The 11276-nt window shown below is 56.4% G+C and overlaps 1 protein-coding gene across 1 annotated transcript; it reads right to left on the bottom strand.

Moving 5' to 3' along the window:
- Window positions 1-370: 370 nt before the first annotated feature.
- Window positions 371-10306, bottom strand: Cercam (cerebral endothelial cell adhesion molecule). The gene is made up of 12 exons (XM_090330758.1): window positions 10019-10306; window positions 8767-8877; window positions 8499-8616; window positions 7973-8107; window positions 7662-7866; window positions 6025-6144; window positions 5717-5793; window positions 5528-5634; window positions 4205-4337; window positions 3217-3344; window positions 2840-3043; window positions 371-1400 (listed from the first exon to the last, which is right to left on the bottom strand). Exons 1-12 carry the CDS (start codon window positions 10222-10224, stop codon window positions 1148-1150), a joined length of 1797 nt encoding a protein of 598 aa, XP_090186884.1. The 5' UTR covers window positions 10225-10306; the 3' UTR covers window positions 371-1147.
- Window positions 10307-11276: the final 970 nt, after the last annotated feature.

Here is an 11276-nt window from a genome sequence, read left to right as displayed (position 1 = left end):
GCTGCTCCTGGGCCTCCCCCCCTCCTCTACTGGGGCTCTTGCCAACGTACAGACCCCAAGGGCAGGCATGAAGTATGGTGGCAAGGGTCTCCTCAACAGCTCTCAGCTGGCAAGGGCCCGGTGGTGACCAGGTCAGCGCCACCAGGCAAGTATTTGCTGCTCAGCTATGTTATTCTATCCTGCCCAAATCTACCAAAGGAAACAAGGCAGGCCAGGAGGGGTGGTGTCTCCCCATGTTAGTCAGCAGGAGGCGATACTGAGCCAGCTGACTCCTCTTCCCCCGTCTGCTCACCTCTGTCCTCCCATCCTACTCAGGCTAGGGAAAATGCAGAATGATTCAGCCATGAGTAAAGAAGTATAAAGTGCAAATACATCGAGATTTTATTGAGGGCCTATTGTGTACCAAGCACCAGGCCTGCAGCAACCACTTCCTGCCCTTCCCATCAACCCAGAGAGTGCTGGTGAGGCCAGGTGCAGAGGTGGAGGTAGATGGGGGCAGAGAGGCCCAGGGGCTGTTTTCTCAGGGAGCACAGACTCTGGGGTCAACCCAGCTTCACACCGGGTTAGGGACCATCGATCCCACACTTTCACTTTGTGGCTTTCTCACTTGGCGCTCTATCCCTTGAATCACGCCTTCAGAATGACTTTTGTTGATTAATTGGAGATGGAATCTCCCAAGCTTTTCTGCCCAGTCCTCCAGGACCCAGCTTCCTGAGTACGATTACAGCCGTGTCCCACTGGCAGCTGGCCAAAGTCCATCTTGAATGGAGGGCAGAAGGTGCAAACTTAAGGTGACAGCGAGATATCTGCTGGCTCCTGGTGGCTCCTGCCAGTCATCTCCCACTCTGCTGCAGGTGAGACTGGAGCCAAGAAAGGCAGGGAGAGAGAACCAGAAAGAACTAGAGGCTGAAACAATCAGAAAGAGACAAATACCAGCATATGTGGAGAAAAAGAACCAGATACAGGCAGAGGGAAAGAGCTAGAGAGAGTCAGAGAGACAACCAAAGACGCAGAGACAAACAAAGCTGGACACCAGAGAGAACATGGCTAAGAAGGTGGCAATGGAGCCAGCCAGTCCTGTGCAAGGAGGGGAGAGGAAGCCCAGATCTCAGGCAGGACTGGGGCCTCTTCCCAGGCCTGGCCTCACCTAGAGCTCGTCCCGGGTGTGGGGGTGGAGGCTATGCCCACTTCCTCCAGCCAGGTCCAGGCTGGGGCCACGCAGCGACTTCTGAGAGCCAGTCCAGCTGATGATGCGGCCACTGTCATCATCCCAAGGGGAGGACGTCTCTGTGTCACTGAGCCATTCGCTGTCCCCGGCGTAGTGGGTGGGGGCAGCAAGCAGGGGCTGGGCAGAGAAGGCCCGCAGATCCCGAGGCCAGAAGTGTGCCTTGTACTGCTCACTGTGAAGCAGGGGGACAGTGAGGTGTGCAGAGGGGACTCCTCTTCCTACCACACCCAGCCCAGGCTCAGCCTGCCCTTCTCAGCAGTCCTCAAAGCAACCTGAAAAGTCGGGCTTCTAATACTGATGTTTTCCAGATAAGGAAACTGAGGCTCAAAACAAAGTTATCCACTATGGGCTAGGAATGTGGCTTAGTGGTAGAGTGCTTGTCTAGCATGCGCGAAGCCCTGGGTTCATATCTTCAGTGCCACAAAAGCAGAAAAAGCAGGAGGTGGCGCTGTGGCTCAAGGGGTAGAGTGCAAGCGTTGAGCAAAAGAAGCTTAAGAGCTGGGCTGGTGCGAGGGGGGAGGGGGGACGTGGCTCACACCTGTAATCCTAGCTACTCAAGAGGCTGAGATCTGAGGATCAAGGTTCAAAGCCAGCCTGGCACAAAAGAACCTGAGACTCTTATCTCCAATTAACCCCTAGAAAACTGGGAAGTGAGGATTGGCTCAAGGGTAGAGTGGTATCTTTGAGCTGAAGAGCTCAGGGACAACGCCCAGGCCAAGTTCAAGCCCCATGACTCACAAAAAAAAAGAAAAAGAAAAAGAAAAAAAGAAGAAGCTTAAGGACAAGTGGGGCACAGTGGCTAAAGCCTGTAATCCTAATTACTAGAAAACCGGAAGTGGTGCTGTGGACCAAGGGGTAGGGGGGTGGCCTTGAGCTGAAGAGGGCAGGGACAGCATCCAGACCCGGAGCCCCATGGGGGGGCGGAGCTTAAGGACAGTGCCCAAGCCCTGAATTTAAGCTCCTGGAAACTAAAAACAAAGCCACACCTATAATACTAGCTACTCAGGAGGCTGAGATATGAAGATTGCGGTTCAAAGCCAGCCCAGGCACAAAAGTCTGTAAGATTCTGGGTTTTTTGTTGTTGTTTTGTTTTTTTGGTCCTGGAACTCTTGGACTGTGGGTGTGGACGCTATCCCTGAGCTCTTCAGCTCAAGGCTACTGCCTACCCCTGGAGCCACAGCCCTACTATCCATTTATAGTAATTAATTGGAGATAAGAGTCTCTGGTCTTTAGAGCCTGGGCTGGCTTTGAACCAGGATCCTCAGATCTCGGTCCCCTGAGTAACTAGGATTACAGGCATGAGTCATGTGCCCGGCTGTGCCCGGCAAGTGTCTGAGATTCTTATCCTCAATTAACTGCCAGAAAACCAGAACTGGCACTTAGGCTCAAGTGGTAGAGCAAGCTGAAGAGCTCAGGGACAGCGTCCAGGCCCAGAGTTCAAGCCTCATGACCAAAAAAAAAAAAAAAAAAAGTAAGAGGCCCTGAATTCAAACCCAAACAAACAACATCCCCCCCCCCCCGCCCCCGACACACACACAGCCCAGCTTTCACACCTCCCTGGACCTCACTATTTCTGCCACCCAGTGAGGAGCCCCGCCCTCCGACTCTCACTTGGGGTGCTGGTCAGACATGATGGGCAGAAACTCATCCACAGGCAGCATGCGGTGCAGAGGCTGAGAGGCCAGCAGCTTGCGGGCACCGGCCAGGCTCAGGGCATACGCCAATGTCCAATAGGAGTACCCAGCCACCACCAGACCAGGCAACCCCTCCACAGCCAATTCCTCCTCTGGGTTCACCTGCTTCCGGCCCAGGTAGCTGTAAGTGACACCAAGGACCTCAGGTCTCTGTATCTGTCCTGGGGTACCCCAGACCCCCCTCCCAGCCTCCTGTGGCAGAGCCAGGCTCTATGGGAAAGGCTAGGTAGGACCCAAGCAGAATGAAGTGGACACCAGCAGCCACCCTTGTCCACAGAGGTGCAGGCCACCTACATCAGGTCCCATGGGAGCTTATGTGCCGCCACGTCCTCCATCAGCTGTTCCAGCCTCCCCCGGAAGTTGCTTTTAAAGTGCACATCATCTTCAAATACCAGGACCTGAGCCAGGCCCCGGGCCACCACCTGTGGTAGAAGGAGGTGGGACGAGACTGCAGGGTCAAGCTTTCCCCTGCCTACAGCCAACTGGCAGTGCCTGGCCTCAGCTCCCGCCCACACGCGGAGCCCTGGCAGTGTCCTTTGCACCCCTGGTCTAACTTGCAGAGATCCTCGTGGCAGTCACCCCCCTCGATGGGTTCACTGAGCACCGACACATCCCAGAGGACACTGCTCATCTCCCAGGAGCTCAGGAGGCAGGCAGAAGGAAAATAAGTAGATAGCAGAAGGGGAAAATGCCTGGCCAGATCAGGAAATCAGCCCACATTGAGAAGGGGTAGGCCCAGGGTTTCAACCTGTGACTTGTTAGGTCAACCTCCTGAGCTCCCTCGTGGAAACTGGGCTGGGCCCTCACATCTCAAATAAAAACTACTTTGTGCCAAGTACTGGTGCCTGACACCTGTAATCCTAGCAACTCAAGAGGCTGAGATCTCGGGACCACAATTTGAAGCCAGCCCAAGAAAGTCTCCAAGACTCCTGTTTTATAATAAATTACTCAGAAAAGGCTGGAAGTGGCACTGTGACTCAAGTGGTACAGCACTAGCCATAAGCACAAAGGGGCTCAGGGACAGTGCTTAGACCTTGAGTTCAAGCCCCAGGATTGGCAAAACCAAAACCAAAACCCAAACCACCAATAACCAATACAAAAGAGGCTGAAGGCATAGCTCAAGTGGTAGAGCAAAGGCAGGAGGAAGCGGAGGTCCACCCACCCACACACCTCCCGCCTCCATGGCAAGCGCTTGGTTCTCTCTGTTTCCGAGCCCCACCATGAATAGGCCAAGCTGGCCCCTGCGGTCCGGAGGGTGTGACCGGAGCACAGGTGTGCTCACCTCGGCCCAGATGGAGTAGTGGCTGAGGAAGCAGCCGATCTCGCCCTTGGTCAGCGTTCGGCCTGAATAGGGATCTCGGTAGCCTGGAAGCAGGTCCACACCCAGGGTCCTGAGGACACTTCTATTGAGCAACCTGCAAAACACACACACACACGCACACACACACACGCACACTCTGGGTGACAGGTTTTACAGAGGAGCCTCCCTTGTGTCCCTGGGGAAATCACCCTAGAGTCTTGTTTGAAAGAGGCTGCAGTGCTGTGACTGCTTTCTGTGGCCTCAGCTGTCAGCAGCCAGCCTGGAGAACCTGGAGCCAACTTTGGGGAAGCCTCATGTGACTCAGTCTACAGTAGTTGGGTCTTCCTGAGGGGGCAGTACCTCAGGAGGATGTGGGGAACATACCAATGACTTCCTGGGCAAAGGGCAGACATCCTCAAGTCAAAAGAGCTGGGAGAGGAAGTGGCACTGTGGTTCAAGTGGTACAGTGATAGCCTTGAGCTGAAGAGCTCAGGGACAGTGCCTGGGCCCAGATGGAGTTCAAAAGCCCCATGACCAACAAAAAACAAAACAAAAGAGCTGGGAGAGCCTGGTGCTGGTGGCTCATGTGTATATAATCCCAGTTACTCAGGAGGCTAAGATCTGAGGATCTTAGTTCAAAGCCAGCCTGGCCAATAAAGGCCACATGAGTCTCTTATCTCAAATGAGCTGGCAGGCTTTAGAAGGAGCCCCAAGAGGTGACCACACAGCCTTGGATTGCCCTGGGGAACAAAGCTGCCTGAACCCATCACTCCCCATCCGGGAAGGACCACCCAGAGAACCCCTAGTGTCCTGGCTGGATTTTCACTGTGCCCCAAGGAAACCATAGGGTTATGTACACTGATTATGTACCACTTCTACAACGGGGTTCAGAAATGGGGGTGACTGGGCCGGGAGTTTGGCCTAGTGGTTGAGTGCTTGCCTATCATGCCAGAAGACTCAGGTTCAATTCCTTGGTACCACATATATCGAAAAAAGCCAGAAGTGGTGCTGAGGCTCAAGTGGTAGAGTGCTAGCCTTGAGAAAGTCCAAGGACAGTGCTCAGGCCCTGAGCTCAAGCCCAGGACTGGCAAAAAAAGAAATGGGGGTGACTGGCCAAGAGTCACACAGCTGGTAAGTGAGGTGCTGAGGCCCAACCCTGGGGCCTGGAGCTCTGCACTGCTCCCCTGCAATGGAACTGCCCGAGCCAAGCAAGACTTGGCTCCTGTGTGGATACTTCCTGGATCCAGAGCCTGGGAGCTCAGAGATGGACCCACTGTCTCCCCAGCTCCATTCCCACAGCCTCACCGGCCATCCACAGCGTCAATCACACGCCCCGAGATCTCCATCTCCCAGAGAGAGCTCCGCATGCGCTCTCGCCGGCCAGGCCTGCGGGCCAGGCCAATGACAAAGACCTGCGGGAACCAGTCAGGTGAGGGCAGCGCAGGGAAGGCAGAGACCCGTCCATTCTGCCCATCCCACAAGCGGGGGCCTTACCTCATCAAACCCCAGCTTACTGGGCCTCTTTGGGGGCTGAGACACATGAGCGGAGGCCTGCATGGGGGGTCCATCCACTGCAAAAGGAAGCACCTCCCAATCAGGCGTCTGCGGGCTTCCCTGGTCCACCCTGAGTCCCAGCCCCCACCCGTTCCCACCCCCCTCACCTAAAAACTGGGCACAAAAAGCCTACGTGTCCCCATCACTCAGATGGGGAGTCCGAGGTTCCCCAGGGAAAAGGGATTGCTTAACATCATGCCAAGGGTTAGGGAAAAGGCCAACACCCCAAGCAGACCCCAAGCACTCACCTAGCGATTCCAAGATCAGGTGGACAAAGTTGACCTTCTCGTCTTCCAGCCCCTGGTGGGGTTGCACTGCCACGTTCATGTACCCAAATCGGTGCTCATTGCACACGTGCACTGAAACCCCTGCAGAGAGATGCTAGGTCACACATGGCTGTCAGAACCCAGCAGAGGCTTCCAGGCCCAGAACTGCCTGAGATCCAAAGCATGAATGAGCCTTCCTGGCCTCAGTTTCCCCATGCAAATAAGAGTGGCTTGCCCAGAATCTAAGAAGCCTTTCTCCTGAGACAATTCTCCCAAGATCCTTTGTTCCCTTCCCTCCCCAAGAGCACAGGTATAAAAACTGTGTGCTGGCCGGGAGTTTGGCCTAGTGGTTAAAGTGTTTGCCTAGCATACATGAAGACCCGGGTTCGATTCCTCGATACCACATACATAGAAAAAAGCCGGAAGTGGTGCTGAGGCTCAAGTGGTAGAGCTCTAGCCTTGAGAAAGTCCAAGGACAGTGCTCAGGCCTTGAGCTCAAGCCCAGGACTGGCAAAAAACAAAAAAAACAAAACTGTGTGCTGATGACAGGACCATTGGTCACCAAATGCCTTCAAACCAATGACCAATGAAGCGGTGCTACTGAATCCAGCGTAGCAAGGATCACTGAGTGCCCCCCTTCCACCTCTCACTTATCAGTCAGTGATGGTCCTGGGGGCCTAAACTCGGGGCCTGAGTTATACCCTTGAGCGCCTGCTCTCTTGTCTCTCCTGAGCGCTCTCTCTCTCTCTCTCTCTCTCTCTCTCTCTCTCTCTTGCTCTCTCTCGCTCTCTCTCTCTCGCTCTCGTTCTCGCTCTCTCTCTCGCTCGCTCGCTCTCTCTCTCTGCTCAAGGCTAGCACTGAACCACTTGAGCAACAGGTCTACTTCTGGCTTTTGGATGGTTAATTGGAGATAAAAGTCTCACAGACTTTCCTCTTTCCTGTCTAGGCTGTCTTTGAACCATGATCCTCAGATCTCAGCCTTCTGAGTAGTTAGGATTATAGGTGGGTGCCACCTTTTTTGTTTGTTTGTTTAATACCTGACCATTCTTTAGATCTCAGTGGAAAAGTTCTGTCCAGCATGCCTTCCATGACCAGATCACATGTAGTATGTTTCTAGTGTACCTATAGTTAAAAAGTTCTTGCACGCGGGGCTGGGAGTTTAGCCTAGTAGTAGAGCGCTTGCCTAGCATGCACGAAGACCAGGGTTTGATTCCTCGGTACCACATACATAGAAAACAAGCTGGAAGTGGTGCTGAGGCTCAAGTGGTAGAGCTCTAGCCTTGAGAAAGTCCATGGACAGTGCTCAAGCCCTGAGCTCAAGCCCAGGACTGGAAAAAAAAAAAGTTCTTCCTGTCACATTGTGGTTAGATATTGATTATACTGTCCTTAGACTAACAGGACTGCAGGCTCCAGGATGGCAGGGACTGACAGAAAATAAAACAAAACAATACAACAAAAATGAAAGTAGAGCGGTGGCTCAAGTGGTAGAGCACTGGCCTTGAGCACAAAGAGTCTCAGGGACGTCATTCACGCCGAGTTCAAGCTTCACAAGAACAGCCAAAAGGCTGTGTCATAAAGGGGAGCTGAGGTATGCTCAGGGAGGCCCCGCTGGTCCTCACCAGCTGCCTCACAGGAATAGGCGAAGACAATGATGTCATCGAAGGGCCAAGTATAGTTGGGATGAGGAGGATAGAAGGCGAGCTGAGCTGTCCCCTCATCTCGCAGGGACACCAAGAAGGTGGAGTGGACCATGGGAACCCGGAAACAGCCTCGGCGTTGGCGGTTCTTGGTGGGGAAGTACTCAGCTGTGCGGCGGTAGTAGCCCTGGGAAACAGGGATGCTCTGGGCTCAGGGGCCACCTGCACCAAAGCTCAAGACCCCTTCGGGCTCTTCCTCCTGGGCCCAGGCCGTTGAGGCCCCCCGGCCTCACCTGAGGGGTGATGCCACACCAGAAGTTGGAGTAGTAGGTCTGGGAGTCCAGCATGGGGGCTACCACAGGTAGCCCCTGCGCTATCAGAAACCGCAGGGTCTGGTTGTTACTCAGAATGTTGTCCGTGTCTGCAAACTTTGAAGAAGGGGGTGTCACAGGTCCTCAGGTCACTCTGGGATTGGGCTCCACCCCAGGAGGTCACTGAGCAAAATCCCCCCAGAGTCCCTCCAAGTCTACTTCACCCCTGGAGGGCTAGACAGGATCAGACCTCAGCCACCTGAGTCGCTAGGATTCAGGCATAAGCCACCGGCATCTGGCTAGGCTCAGTTTATACTCCAAGTACTACCTAGGAAACTAGGTTCAGTGTATACCCTAGGATCCATCTCTGGGATCCAGGCTTAATATCTAGTCTGGGCTTAAACATAGATGTCCAAGGCCAACATCTGATCCAGGCTCTGAAAGCTCCAGCCACCAACCGTGGTAGCTCAGCACACACCAAGACTTGGGAAGGGGCAGATGTCCTTACCAGGATGTAGTCAGCCCCCCAGTTCCTGGCAAAGGTCAGGGCCTCCTGTTTCAACTCCATCACAAACTGGTGTCTTTCTTTGGTCCAGTGCTTCGGACCCTCTTCATCTGGATAGAGCCTGAGGTGGGAGAGAGATGAGCTGTAGCCACGGTGGCGGCAGCCCCCTCTCTACATGGCAGAGATATAAGGACATCTCCCTCCTTGCCCCGAGGCTGGGCCTCTGCCTTCTTCTCCATCTCCCCCAGCACCACTGTCCTCAGGTTACCACCTGGCCTCCCCCTCTGGCCTCCAGACCACAGCTGCATAGTCATTGCCCACAGCTGCCAGCCACTCCTGCAGCATCCCTGTGGTGTTGTCCACATTGTGGTCCGTGGCACACCTGGAGACAAAGAAGGAAAGAATGAGGGGAGCAGTGGGGTGTGTGTGTGTACAGGGGGGTAGGACTGTAGTGGAGAGGCTGGAAGCAGGACCACCAGGCTCCAATAAGCATTGTGTGCGACCTCACACAAGCCCTAACCTCTCCTGTTCATTTCTTTCCTCTGTAACTTTATTAAGAGATCCTGTTTAGGTCCAGGTGGAGATGGAAATCTTGACTTAATATACATCACACCTACCACCTTCCCTGGTTACTTACCTTCTTTTCTTGCTGTGGGACCAACTGTAAGCCAGGCCCTTTCCTTCTTAGAACCAGGACCAGACAAAAGATCTGCTGCTTTTCTTTATTCTGAGTAGTAATGAGGACCAAACCATCCTCTGAGCATGGGTGAACCCCAGCTCTGCTGTCATGCAGCAATCTACCCTCTGCTGGGGAGGGGGCTCTCATGACCGAAGGGGGGGGCTCTTAACCAAGAGCCTAAGTTTTAGGGGATGCTGCCCCTTTAAGCCAATTGCCTAGAAGTGAAGACTAACTACGTGTCAAGTCCCACAGGGGTGGGAACTAACTCCCCAACTGTGGTGATTGTGGGCTGGGCGGCCTCCCCAAGCCCGGCTCCACCCCAGCCCAACTATGGTGTGCAATGAGGGGTGAGTTTGTCCTCAGCCTCAGCTTGGGACTCCTCCTGGCTCTGGATTTTATAGTCAAAGGAGCTGCGGCCTTTGGTTCCATGTTCTACAGTGACACCAGACGGTGGCCCCAAGAGTGGGGGGGGGGGGAGACACCGCCCTTGACTGCAGGTCCTGTGTAGGAAGCCGGCCTGACCCCTGCACAGCACAGAGCCCTGGGCCCACAGGACCCAACATGCTCCCCGGCTCTTCAGTGTGGCTGATCTCTGCCATGCTGGACTCCAGGGACCCTGGGGATCCCTCTCCACTGCATTCCAATTCAACAGAACACAGGGGTCCCCCGGAGGGAAGTACGGGTGGGTGCTCCTGGGCTGAGGTCTGTCCTTGCTGCAGAGATGCTAGGAGCGCTGTCTGGGGCCTTCTGAGAGGGTGGGGTCTGGTCTGCGCAGGGGCTGCGGGGCTGCCAGGGAAGGGGCCTTCCCCGGGGCTGGGGGCCCACACCCGGCTCTGTCTCTCACCAGAGGGCCAGTCTGGCCCGGGGGTAGTCCAGCCGCTCCAGCGCGCCCAGGTAGTGGGGCAGCGAATGCTCGGCATTGCGGGCCAGGATGGCAAGGACCACGGTGGGCAGAGGAGGCTCCGCGACCCCCGAAGCCCGGACCCGTGGTCCCAGCAGGAGCAGCAGCTGGAGCAGCTGGAGCCAGGGGGCGGCCGGGGCGACGCTCATGGCGGGCGCTCGGCGGCGGCGGCGGCGGGGCTCCCCCTACCCCCCACCCCGGCGAAGGCGGCGGGAGGGGCGGCGGCGGCGGACGTGGTCCTGGAGCGTCGTGTGGGCGTGGTCTGTGGGGGCGGGGCCTGGGCGGCGGGGCGGGGCCTGGGCGGCGGGGCGGGGCCTGGGCGGCGGGGCGGGGCCTGGGGCCCAGTTCGTGCCCCGGCGGAGTTGGGCTCCTGGATGCTCAGGTCCGCTTCGCCGCCCCGAGCCCCAGGGGAGCTCCCGAGACCCAAGGCCGGATCCCAAAGACCGGCTGAGGGTCGTGGCGATGGCCTCGAGCGGGTCGGGTGTGGGGTCGCCCCAGGGTGCCCACATCCCGGCTCCACGACTTGGCAGGGACCTCGAGCAGACGCCGCCGCCCCCCAGCCTCGGTCTCGGGCGCCCTCTGGCGGACGCAGACGGGAACGCCGCCCGCAAGCCCTGCGGGGCGGGGACCGGGCCCCCCAGACCTGGGTCATCCTGCGGCCGGCTGTGCCCGGCGGCGTCCTCCGGCCTCCGCCGCCCGTACCATCACCGCTCTGGTCCTAGCAGAGAGCAAAGCCGACTGAGTGTAGTAGGACTTGGGGGTACCACAGGGCGCTCTTGGGAGACCCAGTCCCCTCCACTGCCTGGAATACAATCTCCCCCATCCTAGGACGCTGCCGGGATGCAAGGGAACCTCCAGACTCCCGCGGAGGGCAGAAAAGAGGGGGGGCCTGGAGGCACCCCACTTTCTAGCTAGGTATCTGTCACCTAGCACACAGAGCCCTTGGCCTGAGCCCCAGGGTACTGACAGCAAGTTGGGGTGAATGCCACCATCTCAGGGGAGGGTTTGAAAGTTCCCTGAGACCACTGAGGCTTTCTTTTCTCTGTGAAGAGCCTGGGCCAGCTCCTCCCCCTCCCCCTTCCCCTCTCCCCCCTCCCCCTGTAGGCCTACTTCCCTCCCGCAGGGCACCTTGGGCCTCCTTCGGCCTCTTCTTGGGGTTAGGAAGGGGACTAGGTTGGCTTAGCTGTCTTCATTGGGAGGA

Source organism: Megascapheus bottae, chromosome 3 (assembly GCF_031878675.1).
Source record: "Megascapheus bottae isolate mThoBot1 chromosome 3, mThoBot2.hap1, whole genome shotgun sequence".
Lineage (NCBI taxonomy): Eukaryota > Metazoa > Chordata > Mammalia > Rodentia > Geomyidae > Megascapheus > Megascapheus bottae.
Note: the sequence above shows the minus strand (reverse complement) of the source record. Positions and strands in the feature narration are given on the sequence as shown.

Excerpts from the sequence above, each read along its gene's own strand:
- Cercam (XM_090330758.1), bottom strand. The coding sequence starts at position 10,224 with ATGAGCGTCGCCCCGGCCGCCCCCTGGCTCCAGCTGCTCCAGCTGCTG. Across the intron at positions 6,145-7,661 it reads CTATTCCTGTGAGGCAGCTG|GGGTTTCAGTGCACGTGTGC; the intron begins GTGAGGACCAGC and ends ATCTCTCTGCAG. Across the intron at positions 3,345-4,204 it reads ACTACTCCATCTGGGCCGAG|GTGGTGGCCCGGGGCCTGGC; the intron begins GTGAGCACACCT and ends CTTCTACCACAG.